Source organism: Micropterus salmoides, unplaced genomic scaffold (assembly GCF_014851395.1).
Source record: "Micropterus salmoides isolate LMB-PRFRI ecotype aquatic unplaced genomic scaffold, ASM1485139v1 Ms_hic_scaffold_19, whole genome shotgun sequence".
In the NCBI taxonomy this organism is placed as follows: Eukaryota; Metazoa; Chordata; class Actinopteri; order Centrarchiformes; family Centrarchidae; genus Micropterus; species Micropterus salmoides.
The window spans coordinates 3,853,866-3,872,785 of NW_024041039.1; the positions used below are offsets into that span (position 1 = coordinate 3,853,866).

Genomic DNA, 18,920 nt, shown 5'->3' on the forward strand with positions numbered 1-18,920 from the left:
CTAAATATCCTCTCTTATATAGACACGTTATTTTGAAAACCGGACGTTGTCACATGTGTTTCCCCCACACGCTAAATTCATCCAGTCTGACCCGGTTTGATAAATAATGTTGTATGTGGTTCTTGTACGGCGTAACATGAAGACTTCACAGCCTCTCTTCAGGTAGGACTCTCATACTGCGGAAAAAGTGTTTCAATCTCTTTAGCTCATTTACTCTTTTTCGATAAAGGCAAAAACCACCTCAAGCAAGCGTAAAAACATTTTTGCGAAATTAAGGAATTTTTCCAACCTTTTCTGATGCGATACTTCAAAATGCGCATTAAAAAACGTTGATGGGAAAACGGCTACAGTAAGTTCTGACAAGCCAAAATACAGCATTCAGCGTTCATCTACTGTGTTTATGTATTAGTGATTATTATGTGGGGCTGGTAGACCAGTGCAAAAGTATATTTACTGGATATTGTTTTATTTATATTTAGCTGTCATTCACAGTGACCAGTACTGAGCTTGACAGTAGAGTAAGAACATACTTGTCAAAGGTCAGTGGTTACTGGATCCTGCAACCACAGAGCGATGATGTTAGAGAGGGATGATGGGAAAATAACAATGAGCTGAGGGATGAGCACACAAACACTGTAGCGAACACAGACTGTTTCCCATTTCATCTTCTCTGCTTTTATCCTGATTTCTCTTTTTGTGTTCCAATTTGTTCCCATCTGCATCTCCTTTCTCCTCCTCCTTCTCTTTTACCGTCTCCGCTCTCTCCTTTCATTCTCCTGCCATTTTATCTGTTTGTTATTTTCTGACCATCTGCCCCGCACTTGCTCCCTTTTCTTCTTCTCTTCTTTTAATCTCTCTATCTTGATTTCTTTATTCTACTAAATAGAAACACTCCTCCTGTGTGTTTCTTAAATTTTTAACACACACACACACACACACGTCCTACAAAACAACCCAAGCGCCTATAGATCAGCGAGTGCAGCGTCACTGTATAGAAACACACAAACACACATAGATGAGAAGCACTTTGACAATTACTCACACTCTTTATGGCAAACATATGGGCTTCACACACACACACACACACACACACACACTCACTCATCATCAAAATGCATTCAAGAGTACAACAAAATGAGACATGAACACACACACACACACACATATCAACGTAAAAACCAATTGATGCACAATGCTAAGTGTGTACACACACACACACACACACACACTAAGACAAACAAACAGATTGTATTTGCATAAAAGTCTACAAATGCAAACATATATGCACAACAGTAGGCATGTGTTTTAGCTACACACGCGCACACACACACACACACCCAGAGGTTCTATTTGCATACATTTGCATGTTCCTAGACAGATTTCCAAATCAGCATCTCCATATCCGTCCCTGCAGAACAGCATCATGCACACGGATTTACACACACACACACACCATGTTGCCTTATCTAGATATTTTGCGTGTGTGTTTGTTTTTGGTTTGTTTACAGGTGTCGACTTTGTTGTGGGTGCCAGCAGTGCTAACGTTAGCGGCGGTTAGCTTCAATTAGAATTCCCGGCTCCTAATTGGCACGTCTCGTTAAATAAAGCAAGAGGATGAAAAAGCATCGCTAATAGGACTTTGAACTGCTACGCTGTTGATAGCGTGTTAGCTAACCGATTCTGTGTTTGTGTGTGTGTGTGTGTTGATAGTCACACTTGCACTTTGTAGTTATTAGTGTGTGTGTTTGGGTGTATAATTGTGCATGTGTGTTTTGTTGATTACAGCAGAGAGATGTGCTCTCTCTCTCTCTCTCTCACTCTCTCTCTCTCTCTCTCTCCTCTTTGTCTGTCTCTATATCTCTGCTTCTTCTGAGTTTTCTTTCTTTTCATATTTCTCTCTCTCTCTCTCTGACAAAATGTGTTTACGTTTTACTAATTTGCGTCGCCAAAGACATTTTTGAGGAAATGGAACTGACGACTAGAAAACAATCTCTGGCAATGTTTTTCTAATTTAGGAAGTGTGACATTTACGTACTAAACAAAAGACATAGGGAGGAGTCAAAGCACAAGGGGTTCACATCCTGCGCCCCATGTGTTGTTAGCTTTGAGCCACTTAAACACTTGGTTAAGTAAAAGTTGTGGTTTTACCGAACCAAAGCTTAAAACTGAAATTTAAAAAACAAAATCAACACGTCCCATCCCGTGCTTCAGGTCACTGTTGACTTTTTTTAATATCTAACTAACCACACTATAATTTATAACAAACTTTAACCAAAGCTTTAGTAGCCTAAGGTGCAAGCTTGTGTTGGATAATGATAAATAGACTGAATTAGTCCCACATACATTTGAAGAATCAGTGAATCTTTCCTTTTGTAAACTCTTCAACAATAAAGTTAGAACTCCAGAAGTGGACTGGCCACAGCCTGAAAGTGGCTCACATGTGCAAAATAATAATACGACATCACACGCAACACGCTGTGAAGAAAACATGGAGGTTGCTAACCGTCACGGTTTACATAGGAGACTCATGTTTTTCATTACCCTCTCCAGGTTTCCTTCGGGGGTCACAGTGCTCCCGATTTCCTGTATGTCTTCCGATTTATGACAAATGTTCACCACTTTGTGTCGTTTTCATTGCATTCGTTACAGCTTCTGGCTCTGTACAGCGAGGATAAGCCCTACAACGCTCTCTGTTTTCTCCTGGAGAAGGAGCATGCACGGGACGCATGAAGTCTGATCTGACTGTCCAAACTGAGGTCTCATTTAAAAAAGTCCGACCTGTATCTGATTTGGACGACATATGAAAGTGGCACAAATCCGAACTGGAAAAGATCAGATTCCATGTGACCTGGGCTGTTCAAACAATCTGATCTGAGGTCTCAAAGGAGCAAATAAATCAGATTTGGGTGACTTTGGGCTGCAGTCTGAACGCAGCCTAAATATAACCACTCAAATACCAAGACATAGAATAGACAGGTGTTATTTTATATTCTAAAGTATCTTCCTAATAAATAAATATTAATATTGTGTCAACAAATGAAAAGTCTATAACCCCAACAATGTGGAAAACACATGTTAAACCAATCCTGTGATCAAACCATGTTTGGTCACACGATTTAAAAAAATATCCTGTTGAAATGTTTACTCTGTTCTCAAGCTGCCTGTAGAAAAGCTTCCTCTGGCGAGGGTCATGCAGTAGTGCCAGCATGCTTCCCTACTGTCTCTAATTACCCTCTTACAGTCTAAGTCACGTTGGCAAGGCTACTGAAAAGTAGCCTACGAGTTCTTACATTTCTTACGAGGGCATCCCGCTTTCATTCTCTTGGCACAAGATGTACCATGTTTGTTGACAACTCTTCAGATCCAATTTGGGCGCAAGGTGAAGATACACAAGAATGTTTACTCATAAGCCCCACCAGTCATTATCCAGATATGTGGCTCATTGCCCCAAATGCCATTAGTTCCTACTGAAGATGTGGATTTTTAGAAAGGGGTCGCAAATAGAGGCCTGCAACTAGGGCTGCACAACATATTGTTTCAGCATCGTCATCGCAATGTGCCCACACGCAACATTCACATCGCAGAACAACGTAATGTCAAGCAAATCAAATGAACTCAAACACCTCAACTTTTTTGCTGCTCGATACAAAAGGAAATCGGCAGATTTTCCATGACTAATCTACAAGAGAAGTCTGTCTGATAAAACATAATTTCCTTCAGTTTAAGGGTTCTTGGATACATGGTGTTTGCTGATAGTAAGTGACAAGTAGGCTCTGCAAGCACCACACCACCAACCGCAATATTGTTTTTGATCAGTTCGGCCCCAACGTCGACAACTTGAAAATAAGTGAGGCACAGGAGAAAACCACAGAAACGGTGGATTTGGTTGCAAAAAGAAAAGCAACTTTTGTAAACCACTCAGGGGGCTGGTGTATAGCTGCTCTTTTATTTTTATCATTTTAAAAAATATATATGTTTATTACATTAAAGCTCAAAAAAGGATAGTTTGCACTCAAAAAGATTTGAGACTAAAAAGAAATATTTCTACTTATTTATTTTTATTTTCTGTGCATTTTCCCTACAAAATCACATCATAATTATGCTAAATTCTTTTCAAATAGAGTGGGAAATTCCTGTATTTTTTATAATGTATATATCACAGAAAAGAATAATATTACATTATCGTGCAGCTCTACCTGTAACTAATGATTATTTCCATTATCGTTTAATCTGCCGATTATTTTATTAATAATCGATTTATCGACTTTAAAACTGCGATTTCTCAGACCCCAAGGTGGTGTTTTCAGTTTTCTTGTTTTTTTTCTCCCCAACAGTCCCAAAGCTGAAATTTTGTTTTGTTTTTATTTACTGTCACATATGACAAAGAAAAGCTGCATTACCTCACATTAAAGAAGCTCAAAATATTGGGCACGTTTGCTTGGAAAAAATAACATCAGTCAAAATAGTTGCTAATTGATTTTTTTGTCGATTGACTAATTGCTTAATGGACTAAACGTTGCAGCTTTACACAGATATTTAGTTTCATGTTTAAAAAAAAAAGGCTCAGTCGTTTACTGAAACAGCTGCTAACTGTAGTAGGAAATAGTGCATTTGTTGGGGACTATTTTCAGCGGCGGATGAATCCACTTGTGATGCTCTATTGAGTATTTGGGGCAGCAGGACGGTGTGTGTGGTGAAGAAGGAACCCAGTGCAGCCCAGTTTTCAGCTGACAATGGAGCTCTTCTGAGGAAAAAGACTGATATCTCTTCTTCCTCACACACAGGACTTGTTTGGAGAAGCACTCACTGTTGATTTGTTGACAAGAAGAAAAATATAGATTATGATCAGACCCATCCATTTATCATGCTTTAGTTGTGCAAAACTAGTTTATACGAATGTAACAGAGCGGCTCTTTGTTTTTCTCACCTTCTGTCTGTCTGTCTGTCTCTTTGTTTTTCCATTTCTGTCTCTCACACACATGCTCACACACTCTGTTACTCTCTCTCTTTTCCTATATTGCTTTCTCTTACACACACACACAAACACACACACACACACACACACACACACACACACACACACACACACAAACACACAGCTCCAGGGCAGCAGTGGGTGGAGTGGAGCTGCTCTCCCAATTGAATATTTGGTCCAGCTGGCGTGTGTGTGTGTGTGTGTGTGTGTGTGTGTGTGTGTGTGTGTATATATATGTGTGTGTACGTGTGTGTGTCTATATGTGTGTTTTAGGGCGCGTGGAGCGAATAAGCACAGGTCTTTCCGGAACCCCGGGGAGATCAGTGAGGCGAGAGGACGCTAACACACACACACACACACACACACACAGGCTGCTCTTTGTAAGGCGCTGAGAGATGGCGGCCAATGAAAGGCCTATTGATTGGGTCTGATGGGCGATCCAGGCCTTTGAATCCCATTACCAGCAGCAACACACTATTGGTGGCAACATGAGTGGGAGAGAGAGGGAGAGATAAAGAGGTGTGAGCGGGAGGTAGGGAGGTCTGAGACTGCCTCCGCACTAAAGTGACTAAATCAGAAAATGCAGATCATGTGTGTGAAACTAGCACTTCATGTTGTTTTAGTAAAGATCTACGTCCACACAGGAAAACAGCTCTGTTCTGCCCCTTCGCGTCACAGTAATATTTAGTTTTTAGTAACAAGTTGTTTAAGGGATTACTGTTTTAAATTACTGCAATGCAGTTAATAATCACATTTACACTTACACACTTATCCGCTGTCACGCTGGGAGTTTGAATGCGGGTTGATATTGGTTTGTGCGTTCATGGATGTGTTAGCTAGTCGTACGTGGGGAAGTAACCGCTTCTGTTGGTGAGAAGTTGTCTTATTAAGATCTATTGTCTGAGCTGTCTGGCTAACGTTAGCTACTGGTAAGCCTACATTCTGTTACGACTGGCAGAACCCAGGAGGAGACTAAAACCAGGAAGTGTAATACAATAAAAGATTATTTATTGTAAGCGGGGGAGGTGGCGATCCTGCCGGGGAAGGCGAAGGGCCATGGGCGGTGAGCAATGGCGGATGGAGAACGAATGAGGCTGCTGGTGGCTGGCTGAGAGCGGGTAGGCAGAACAGAGTGAGATTAGAAAAATCAGTAGCTAGGCCTTAAGGTACTGCTGAACGATGTGACCGAATAACTGAGGTAGAAATACTGCAGGGTTTGATGAGCGGATGCGGATCCAGGGAGGAGACACAGTAATCGCCACGCGCACAGCAGACAGACACATGAAAAAATACATAGAAAACACACACAAGAGAGAAGTTGGATGGAAACCTGCTGCTTTTACCTTTCTAGTCCTTTACTTCATGTGCCGTCTATCATAGAAACGAAAGCTCACTGCGTGCTAATTTTAATTTCTACATGTGTTAAATAGAGAAAATGTTTATAGGTGCTGGAAGTCACCTTTGCTGGAGCTTTTACTGAGTGGTATGAAGTAATTAATAACATTTTTCAAGTTACTTGCCCAACACTGTTTTCTGACCACTGAATGAGTATAAAACAGTGATTTTATACTCATTGATGCCGCCTGTTCCCAAGGTGAACTGTGATTCCTCCTGCTGCACTGAAGTGGCAATGAAATCTGTATTTCTTGATATCAAAGTCACCTGACAAAGTAAACACTCAAACAGTGCACCTGCGTTGTGTATTGACATTTAAAACGATCAATCACAGGGAAGTTTAGGGGTCAGTCTCTTAACTTTGCTGCCACACTCCTCACAGCTGTGTCTGAGCTGACTCAGGTTATTGTTTTCCAGAAGTTTCCCGCAAAACCAGCATTTTTAGATGTATCCACTCTGGAGACATTTTCCTTTTTTTTTAGGTGTGAAAATCGCCGGCCTAGTGTGGACGAAAGGCCAAAACAGTTCAGCCAGCTTCACACGCACGTGGTTTAAAGACGCAGAACAAGAATATGCGAGAGAAAATGAGGGAGGAAGATGAGTTTAGGGGATGGAGCGGTGGGAAGAAAGAGAAAGGAAAGACTGAGGTGTGAAGAAAGAGAAAGGAAAGCCAGGTGAGAGAGAGGGAGGAAATACAAGAAGGGAGGGGAAGAGAAGGAAGTAAGGGAAGAGATTAAAGAGAGAAAGGAGAGAGAGAGAGAGTTGCTTTTTATTGCTTAATATAAAAGCTGTAAGAAAATAGAGAGAGAAAGCAAAAGACAAACACACACCTCGGGGAACACAGTCACACCACTAGTTTCTCTCGCCTGTCTGAATGGAGACAATTTGATCATCATTATTACAAAGACTCTTTGATCAGATCATGTCTCATCAACCCGAGCCTGTCTGCTCTCTCTCTCTCTCTCTCTCTCTCTCTCTGTGTGTGATCAGTGCAGCTCAATGCACAATCTCAATGTCAAACCCCAATGTCATCTCAGTATCAGCGCCGCACACCTCTTAGCGCCTCGCTAATATGCTAATGCTAAAAGCTAAATGATATTAGGTAGGCTTCTGAGGCTGTCCTACCCTGCGCTCCGGGCTAATATGCTAATGCTAACAGGTAATCTGATCACTCAGGCTTTGAAGCAGCTCGTCTCTCAGCCCGCTGTGTGTATGTTAATCAGAGCAGGGAGTTCTAACGTTGTTGGCCACCGGCCACGGCGGCTGAGAAATCCCTGAATCCACCTGCTACTTTAACCGTTTAACAGATTTTTAAACACTGGTGATGGTTAGTTACTTGTAGGTTGACTTGAAGAAACAAGTTGACATATGTTGATGTTTTTAAGAAATGTCAGAGCCAGAGGAGGTTAAGGAGGCGGTATGTTTAAAGGTCCATGATTGTCCTTTAAGATTATACGTTCTTATGATCTGTGGTTTTAGCTCAGCCAAAGCCAAGGTATTTTAAGTTGGGTCAGGTCTTTTAGTAATTCATAATGACTCATAAGAGTCCAGTGTGTTGGAAGAAAGTAAAATAGAACAAAGCTCTCCTGCAAATATAATAATAAGTAACACAATCAGTTAATATTCACGTATAATTTCAAGTTTTTCAGGTATTTTTCTCAGAGAGAAAGTCAGTTATTCTATAACATAAATTTATGAAGTGGTATAAAGAATTTGCAGTAAATATCTGTCTTGCTCTTTTCAGCCCAGTTCAGCAAGTTTCCCAAATACATAAATTAAAATCTAGCCCAGGGTAAATCTGTTACCGTATCTACCCTGTAAAAAGAGACATTAGGACCAGCAGAGATTAACCAGATGTTGCTTTTAAAAATATTTCTTCACACCCCTAGTGATGCAGGACTTTTGTCATGTAACTGCAGTGTGCCCTAACACAGTTTCACTCGGTGTTGCTATTTTATCGTACCTTTAATTGTTGAGGCTGCATAGATGCGTCTTCTCTTGAAGCTGCTACTTCTTTCATTCTCTGCCTCTTGAGATGCATTTTAAAGTTGTATGTCCTTTATGTCTATTGTGAACCGGTCAGTTTAGTTACTCGTATGTTCAAGCAGTCTTTTTTATTTATTTATTTTTTAACCAACAGTGTCACCTGGGGTCACATTTACCAGGTAAACGCGACAGAGAAGCTACGGTTGCCAATACACTCAGTCGGTTGGATTACTGTAATGCACTGTACGTGTGGGTCAGCGGGTCCCTCTATTGCTCGCCTCCAGATGGTACACAACGCTGCAGCGCGTCTTTTAACTGGAACGCGTAAATATGAGCACATTTCCCCCATTTTAGCCTCACTCCACTGGCTGCCAGTACGTCATAGGATCCATTTTAAGATTCTTTTATTTGCTTTTAAGTGTCTTAATGGTCTCGCTCCACCCTACATCTCTAAGCTGCAGTCAGCCGATCAACTGCTCCCAACTGTGCCCAAAGCTAAGCGCAAGCTCAAAGGGGGACCGAGCTTTTGTTGTAGCAGCTCCTAAACCGTGGAACGATCTACCTCTGCACATTAGACAGGCATCTTCACTGTCTGTTTTTAAGTCTCTTCTTAAAACCTACCTCTTTTCCCCGGCCTTTGAAAACTGACGTTGACATTTGTTGTTTTAGTTGTATTGATTTTCTTTTTTTTTGCATGGTTGTTATTGTTTTTATTTGTATTTTATGCGTCGTGTGAGCTTTGTTTTTAGTGTCTTTTTGTATTCATTTATTGTTTTACTGTACAGCACTTTGTGTGCACTTTGGATTGCTATAAATAAATTTTAATTGATTGATTGATTGATACTTATTCTTCTTCATACGTATTCCATATAGTAATGAAACGCACTCTGTTAATGGCGCTTGTCCATTTGGGCTACTGTGGAAACATGATAGCGCAACATGGCGACTTCCCGCGGATTTAGATAGAAATGGCTCAGGTAATAAAAACAACAACAACAGTTCATTATGTAAGGTCTTTATACACCACTGGAAACATAGTTATGGATCTTATATTGCGTTTATGTCAATAGATCATCTTAAATGTGTTGATTTTAGGCAAAAAGGCTGTGTGGGAATTATAAGTGTCTGTCAGGAGCAAAGTTGGAAGCTGCTTTAGAGCCACAGAATGACGGCCAACGTTGGTTTCTTTTACCCAAAACAACGAAGGATCGCAGTAGTTCTTTCAACTCAAACCACGGCCTTTTTTTAACCCTGACCAAGTTGTTTGCATGCCAAATCATAACTGGTGTCAGATCAGACAGTGCTTATGTTTAAATCATTTTTAAACCATTTTGAAAGACCCTGAGAGATGATGACGCGCTGTCGCTTCAGATCAGAAAATTACAAATGATGTATTTTGTCGTTTTAATTTGGAGGCTCATGCTCATCTTGTAATATTAGCCAGACACAACAAGGGGTTACTGTTGTGAAAATAAAGTGAGCCAGGTTCAGTTGTGATGAAGACGTTTAATTTCAGAGACTGATAGAGGTTGTTGGACAAGGAGATCCAGTGCCAGCATACAACGTGTGAACAGTTAAAATGCCAACACCAAAATGTGAAGAACGCTTCCTCTCTGGGGATATTTATCCTTCCTAGACCTACAGCGACTCACTGAGTGTCCAAATAAGGTTATTATTCACCCCTCTATACATGTGTGAAGACTCACGCAACACTTTCTACACGGAGCCAGTCATTCTGTCTGTAATAAAGCAAAATAAAGATAATCTCGACCTTGGGTTACCTAACAGATGGATAACTGTGCATCATTATCAAGACAGGCAGAGAGGGGGAGACAGCCTGACCAGAGTGTCACCTCTGACAGTTTGTCAACTTCCTCCTGATAGACGTCCACATGTCTGACTGCGAGATGACGAGAACGACCTGAACGTTCTTAGGATGCATCCTTTTGAAGAAGGTGGCCTGTGAAATCTGTCACAGCTCACTGGAGAGGTTTTTGTTCTGGGTTATTTTAGTAGTCCGTAACTTTTCAGTAGTTTTTCCTCTGCTTGATAGTACATGCAGAAACACACACACTGGCCTTTCACTGTCTTTTCTCTCTGTCACACACACTGACTGTCTCCATTTTCCTCTCCCTCTCTCACAGACACATAAATACATACCCGCAGCCTCTTATTACCGCCTGCTGTCTGACGCGCATAAAAGCCTGCTCTGCATGCCTTATCATCATGTGATTGATGGCTGGCTGTTCTACCCTTATCGATTCTATGCTCTCCATATATTAAACGGAGGAAACGGAGCCGAATCGCTCGTGGAATAAGGCGCTGAAATACGATCGCTCTCCGATAGCCTGGCTAATCTGCACAACCTAATTCATTCCCTAACATCAGCCGGCCCTATCCCGGAGACGCAGACAGTCACGCTGTGTTTTCTGTAGCGCTGATAAATGTACTTTATGTTTATTAGCTGTGAGGTTTTTCACCAGCTTATCTGGAAATTATGTTGGGCAGAGTGGCGGACGAGTCTGTTAAATTACTCAATCAGCCGTGAGATTTGAAGTAATTTACGACGTTTGCGAGGCAGTAATGATCGCAGAATGCAGACAGTCATGTTTTATTAGGATAATATTGATATATGAATGTGTTTTTGAGGTCGTTGTGAAGAGAGATAGCTGATGGTTTGGTTTTGAAAAGTGATTATTTATTGTTTATCTGTGAAATGTAATATGTAAGGGACAGTGTCACCGCTATCTGCTCACATCCGTTAAAGCTGGTTTAGAAGATGCGAGGTTGTAACTTGAGAGGAGGAGCCCGTCTTTATTTCCTTCTCTTACCTGATTTTAAACAGAAATCAGCATCTTTAAGGAGTTTCTGTTCTTCCCATCAAAGTCTTTGAGCCAAACAGAAACCATCATATGTCACTGTCACATAGTTAATTAATTTTAAACCATCAGTAGCTGCCGTTATTGGTTGAATTTGCTGTATTCATATAATCTGCTGCAAACACTAAGGTTGCTTTATCTGGAAAACCAAAACAATTGTTGCAGAACAGCAGAGTTTTTAGATCCTTTAAGTTCCTTATCCAGAGGTATAACTCTCATTAAAGCATCATATCAAGCCAGTGTTGTAGGTTTATTGTAAATTCATTCATGTAAATATTTAAAATGTAGGAGCTTTACAAGCTGTTCAAACTTTTACTGATCGATTACGTTGACATGGCGGCAGTGAGGAAGCATTTTAAAGTTAATTAGTTAATTTAATTTATCGGACCCTTTCGACTATTTAATTTATGCAGTGGTAAAATGTGGCAAAATAAATGGAAAAAATGTGAAAAACCTTGTTCAGTATTTAGAAAAGTTTTTCATTATATTTGGTTTCGACTTCAGCCAAGAATTTTCATTTCGGTGCATCCCTACTTTTGAGGAGGTCAAGTACTTTAATTGTCTGTAAGCTGCACTAAAAAAATGTGATGTTCTTCATAAAAATGCAAAACATTGCAATTGCACACTAACATTATGATGTTATTGTGTATCTCAACAGTTAATTCTTCTTCAGGGCTTTTTCATCGTCACCTTTCACCCGCCTGGACAAAATAAACATTCCAGTCCCGTCATGACAAACACATTACGATTATTCATTTTGGACCACAGGTTTTGACAGTGAATTTGAAAGATGTCTGGATCAGAGAGTGAAGTTCTTGACGTGCTTGAGAAACTGCTCCAGTGTGAGGAGAACTCTGTACGACAAAATAAAAGTAAAGTGAAATGCTGAACGATAAATTCTCACAACTGATTAGATGCTTTGCTGATGATTTGTTGCTTTTCATGATTGAAAGTTGAATATTTTTGGGTTTGGACGGTCGGCCGCACAAAACAAGACATTTAAAGGAAACAGCTTGGATAGAATTGATAAATTAATAGAAAAAAAACGGATAAATTGATAATGAAACAAATCATTAGTTGCAGCTCTTACTGGCTGCAGACCCCCAGTGTGTGTTTGTGTGTGTGTGAGGGGTTGAAACACCTCGTCCCATCCGTCTCCACTCTGTGTATCCTGCTCCATAAATATTGGTGGTGTGGAGGTCTGACCTTGTCATGTGTTGACTGATGCCGTCGCCCGTCCATCCCTCACTGCAGACAGAGGACCGTCTCGGGCAGGGCGGCACAATGGCGGCTGTGTGGGGCGAAGCTTTTCTGAACAAAAACGTGAAAATAACATGAGACTCCGAGGAGCTCTGCAGGGAAGATGGTTTTAATTATGTTTAAGGCTTTTAGAGTGTTTTGTACAAATCCTCCAGCACATTTATCACATTGTCCTTCCGATATATCCACATTCTGTTTTCTAGATGCTTCTCGTGTCAGATAAAAACGAAATCACCGCAGTGTGTAATGCTCTTTGTTCTGGCATAGAATCAGAATATGGAAGGAATTTGTCCTGGTATTTTGGTGCACAGCAGCAGTGACAATAAAAATAGTAAGAGAAATATAAGGTAGAAATGTTTATTAATAAAATATGTGAAATGGATCTGTTTTCAGGTTGAAGAACAGAAAATGTAATTGAAAATATGTTTGCCTCTTGTCGTTTGTCGTAAGTGCGTCCCATTTTGGTGACTTAAGCTTAAGACTGTAAAACAAATACAAAATTGTAGAAGCACCTTTTAATGCGTTGATCTCTCTTGAGATCAGGCTGATCAGAATAAGGGGTTAAGTTTACACACACACACACACACACTAACTCATAGCAGTCTTGAGAGGATGTGAGTGCAGCATTTCCCATTGCAGCACAGCAGGATGTCAGAAGTGGTTAAGTCTTGAGGACTGAGCACCACGAGGCTCACACTCACACTCACACACACACACGGATCAGAAAAGGCTGTAATGTTGCTGGAGTGTTTTCCAACATCGCCTCAGGCTGCTCTGTACCACCATCCATCCATCTAGCTGATTTAATTATCATTCATTTATACGTCCATCTATTTTTTCTTTTCTTTAAACAAAAAACCTTTTTCATGTTTACTTTACCACTTTTGTTTCTTTATACCATCCTTTCATCCTCTCATCTCCATAGAGAGATCTAAGTGGAGAGAGAGAGAACTATTTTCACAACCAATCAAGTTTAGTCTTCTGTTAGTCAGAAGCTGAGTCATGGCCCTTAAAATAAAATGTCATTTCAATACAAATAAGGTGTTTTTTCATAGTGATGTTTGTCATTTCTGTCGGTAATTCTAATAACAGTTGTCATGTTAATAGCTGAGATCTGGGAACAAAGTAACATTGTTAAAGTTCGACAGCAGTCAGACGATCAGACAGTTTATTCAGATAATGTAAACCACTTTATTTGAAGGTCAAACCAAAAGTGAGCGCATATGAAATGTTAGATAATCCCCCACTGCACAAGAAAATTGTCTGCACAACCACAGTAAGATGAAGCAGGATGGATGTTAACAAAAGACAGTTCTAGTAATTATTTTACCGTTCACCTTTATTTTCTCTTCCAGACAAGTTTGTCTCACTTGCCAGTTTGTTTCCAACCCGAACTCATCGTCTGATTCCTCCTGACCTGATCGGTTCTCTTGAGAAAGTTAATAGATAAATATCTCTAAACTGATATCAATCTTTGTGTGTTTCTGTGTGTGTGTGTTTCAGAGTTTCAAGCTAAACGTGGACAGTCGCAGCGCTCTGAAGGAGAGTATAATGGAGGAAGGCAGAGCACTGCTCTCTGTCATCACCTCACACCAATCAGGTACACACACACACACACGGTCATATTTATTCACAGCTCCTACACACTCACAATGAGTGCCCCAACTCTGTTCCATTCATTATTAATATTTGGATTAACAGAGTGACCTTCAGAGAGGAGAACTCATATGAATGTAGCCGAAAGAGAGGCTGAGAGAGAGAGAGATAAAGACAAAGAGAAGGAGATGGAGAGGCAGAGATAGAAAAGCCAGCGGGTTGAAACTGGCTGGCAGGGAAAGAAACATAATTTTAAATATTTTTGCAAGTCTTTGCAGTCAGAGAGAAAGAAATAGAGAGAGAGAGAAACTTTGCTATTCTGGAACGATTGTGGTTTGGATTTAAAACAACTACTTTGTTAATGTTAGGGAACCATAGTCACTGTGAATGAACATAGTCACGGTCAAAAGAAACAAGAAGAGTCATAGTTCACTTGGCCACCAGAGGTCCTTGTCAGTGAAAAAGTAAAGATACGTGGGTCGTATTTAAGTGTTTGACCAGCAAACTGAAAGAAGCATTAATGTATAACTTCTCTCCGACCTGCACAGGATGGATGTGAAAGTGCTGTGCTGTCCTGTCCAGCATCACTTTTCAGAATTTGCAAGCTTATGATAACAAAATGACTTTCAGTCCGTAATCAGTTGAAATACAAAATAAGAAACGGACATGAAAATGTAAAAGATTGTCCTTTTAGCAGCCAGGAAACATAATGATGCAAAGAGAGTTGTATTAGGATAACTAACATCTTTGCATCCATTAAAATGTGGCTGCATTTTGTTAAAAAGTTCAAGAACTCTTCAATCACATCTTGCTGACTGTATTTCTACATGTAGCAGATCTGCTGGACTTAAAAGGTTAAATTCTCTTTTTCAACCTGGAATTGGTCCAGTATTAGCGGGTGCAGGGCTGCTTATTTTAAGTATCTGACAACACTATAGAAATGATCCCTACAGAGACAGATTTTTTAAAGAGTAAGATCCATTTTGTTTAACCAGAAATAGCCACTATATCGCTCTCACAAAGCCACCAGACTCTGTTCATAAAAACAGTAATTTTACCTTGCTGAACAAGGGAGTTTCTGGTCTACCGCTGCCTCAGTCGTTTATTTTATTTGTGTTATTGTGTGACTTCGTTCTCTTTTTATTTGTGTTATTGTGTGACTTTGGTGTTTTTAACCATTTAAAACACCAAAATCACAACATAATGCAAACTAATCGATCAGGGCAGCAGTAGACCAGAGAGGTAAAATTACTGTTTTTTGTCAAGGGAGTCTGGTCAAGTTTTGTAGTGACATGCCACTGCCTTAAAGGGACGTAAATATACCCCGTGTCTTATTTACATCCTCCCTACAACTGGATCAGTCTGTAGAAGAAAAGATTACCGTGGTTGGTGTCTGCCTTACGCCGTTTTTCCATTACCAGTACCAGCTGAACTCGCCTCGACTCGGTTTGGCCGCCCTCCGTAGTACCCAGAGACAGTGTACCCCTCAATGTAGTTGGTCGTCATAGTGACGCCACACACAGAATATCAGAATGTAAAGACAGATAAGCAGTATGTAAACCTTCCAGCTGTGTTTTCCTCTGCTGTTGTTGCTGCAGCGGTCTGTGTGACGGCGGGAGCAGAGAACTCTGTGAGCGGGCGGCTGGCCGGCCTCGCCACTTGCGGAGCTCCTCAACTCCGAAAACCTTCAAGCACATTTTTTTTCCGCCATCACTTCTCGTAAAACTGTCAATATTTAAAATCTACACAGCTGATTTCTCACCTCAAAACTTCTCAGAAGTGGATTTGGTGATGAAATAACGTATGAAAACTGTAAAATATAAAACTTCCTGTTGCTGGCCTCTGTCTGGCGCACGCAATGATGACGCAGTGAATAGTGACGATTCTCTCTGACCAATCATCAGTCAGTTTAGTATCGCCTCAGCTCGCTTGGATCCTCGACGGGGGTGATACGAAAAAAAGTACCGGGAAGCAGGTACAGGTACAATATTTCCACAATGGACAACCAAACAAAGGCGAGGCGAGGTGAGTCGAGGCGAACAATTGGGATGATTTATGGAGTATGTTTTGTAAAGCGGGACAAGACGAAGATTACAAACTTTAAAACCAGTTGTAAACTTTCCTCCTTCTGATGGGACCATTTTTATTTTTATGTAACAACTCGTCTGAAATTAGTTTGACATTTGGATTGGTGCCAGTGTATCTCTCTTTTTTCAGTCTCTCTCTCTCTCTCAAATTCTCTTCTTTCTGGTTTATCCCAATGTCCCTCGCCCTCCAGGTCTGAAGGATATCCTCCATATGGTTTCCAGCCAATGGGATCAGCTCCAGCGGCAGATCCGGCGCCAACATGGCTGGATGCTCCGCACCCTCCGCTGCATTCAGGCCCGCCTTCTCTACACCTGCCAATCACAAGAGTACTTCACCGCCTCGGGGGAACCGTCGACCAATGGGCAGGCTCCGTTCTCAGCGGATGGCCTCAAGGTAAAAAAAAAAAAACTAGCTGTGTTTTTTATTTTCTCTTGAATCTCTCTGTGATTCTGTTCATCTGTTTATTATTTGTTTTGTTCTCTTCGGTTTATATCCTTCCATTTCCTCTCTGGTTGATCCCCGTTATCCCTCGCTCTTTCTGTCACACACACACAAGCTCATAGTCACACACTTACCCATGACCCTTTGTAAATTTATTTTGTAAAAATTTGATTGGTTTCTCAGTTCTAATTGGCCGCTGGTTAATTGGCTGGACTTGGTTAATTGGATCTCATTTCTGTGTCTCTCTCATTGTCCTGTCATTCACATCTTGTCACCGCTGCTGTGTGTATGTGCATGTTTGTGTGTGTGAGTTTAGAAATTTCCAATGATTCATCTGTGGCCTCGTGTCTTTTTCCTCCTGCTCACACTGAGAAATAACAGATTTAAAAACTCTCCTCTTCTGCCCCTCATATCCTTTGTCGCTCTGTTCATTTGTTCATTCTCGTCCTTCTTTCGTTAATTTTATATCTCTATACTTTTTTAATTTAATAATTCTAAAGACATTTACCTTTTTTTATTTATTTTTTCGTCGTTTTCTTCCCACCCAGATAACTTTCATTCAAAACATCAACTTATTCTGCCTTTTTAAGATCCCCAACCTGATCTAAACATCAAAAATGTACAAGAAAAAATATATAAGTAAATAAAATTAGACAACAAAGATTTGAAAAACTCCAGCCACACCTTGAGATGATCCATTTTTTTCTCCTTCGGTTACAGCTTCTCAAGGATCCATCATTTTGGGCTTGATGCTAAAACAGCGCTGTGGAAAACCTTCCTAAAAACATGTGCCATGCATAAACTGTTGAAATATGTAGATACCGAATCTGAAAGGACCTGAGGACAGTCAGACCCCCGTCCCAATCAACCTGATTTAGACCCGTTGTTCACTGCACTGATGCAGAGACGCTTAAATGCGCTCAGCTATTTACACACACCAATCCAACGGGATCCAGCCTGATTTAGGTCCTGGTTTAGGGCTCGCTTACTAGGACCTCTAACTTCCTTCCTTCTCTATGATTTATTTTAACTTTATTATGACTTTTCCTTTCTTCCACATACAGTGGGGAGAACAAGTATTTGATACACTGCTGATTTTGCACGTTTTCCTACTTACAAAGCATGTAGAGGTCTGTAATTTTTTATCATAGGTACACTTCAACTGTGAGAGACGGGAATCTAAAACAAAAAATGCAGAAATTCACATTTTATGATTTTTAAATAATTAATCTGCATTTGTATTTGATACATTAGAAAAGCAGAACTCAATATTTGGTACAGAAACCTTTGTTTGCGATTACAGAGATCATACGTTTCCTGTAGTTCTTGACCAGGTTTGCACACACTGCAGCAGGGATTTTGGCCCACTCCTCCGTACAGACCTTCTCCAGATCCTTCAGGTTTCGGGGCCGTCGCTGGGCAATACAGACTTTCAGCTCCCTCCAAAGATTTTCGATTGGGTTCAGGTCTGGAGACTGCACAGTTATTGTATCAAATACTTGTTCTCCCCACTGTATTTCTTCAGTTATTAGTTTTCCCTTTCGCTTCTTTGATCCTTACTTTTCTCCTGTAGCTGCACCCTCATTCTTTCCTTCCCATTTTCTTGTCATCCTTCCTGTCATTATTCCCCTCCTTCTTCATCCGGTTTAGTCCCTTACTTCCTTGCATCTATCCTCACTTCCTTCCTTCCCTCGTTTCCTTCCTGTCCACCTTCCTCTATTTTCCTTTCCTCTGTCGCATTTCGTCAATTTAATTTTGTTTTCTCTTCCCTATTCCAGTTTCCTATTGTTTGTCCTCCCCTTCCTCTCCTCCTCTTCATCTCCTCTGTGGATGTTCTGTCTTCCTCCTCCTCTAGCATACCTGACTCTGGTTCTTTTCAGATTGTTTAGTTGCAATTAGAGCTGCAGCAGCCTGATCACTGTGATCAGTCAACAGTGACAGCCATTAGCCAGCTTCCACCTCTGTCTGTGTGTGTGTGTGCATGCCTCATAGTGAACGTGTGTTTTTGTATTTGTGTGTTGTCTGTGTTTTTATACGTGTGTGTGTCCATTAGCTGCTTGGCCGCAACACATTAACAGTCCATTCATTATCTGTGTGAATCTCCCTCTGCACTTAAAGCTTTGATCCGTAAAACCTCCAAACTACATACTGAGGTGTGAGCCTGCTGAATTATCTCTGTTCGCTGCACGTACTTCTGTGATATTTTAAATTATTCAGTTTATGTCTGTTCTGGGCAGCTGAACAATGAGCCTAAACTAACAGTGAAGCACAAAACCTGCAAGTTCCCCCCTTCTGTGGGA

At 40.8% G+C, this 18,920-nt stretch overlaps 1 protein-coding gene across 1 annotated transcript in view; it reads left to right on the forward strand.

Annotated features, from left to right (window-relative positions):
* Positions 1–18,920, forward strand: part of akap6 (A kinase (PRKA) anchor protein 6) — a 235,522-nt gene that overhangs the window by 56,054 nt on the left and 160,548 nt on the right. Inside the window, exons 11-12 of the mRNA XM_038728683.1 lie at positions 13,999–14,095; positions 16,370–16,572. Coding sequence (XP_038584611.1) covers positions 13,999–14,095; positions 16,370–16,572 — 300 coding nt within the window. The remainder of the gene's footprint in view (positions 1–13,998; positions 14,096–16,369; positions 16,573–18,920) is intronic.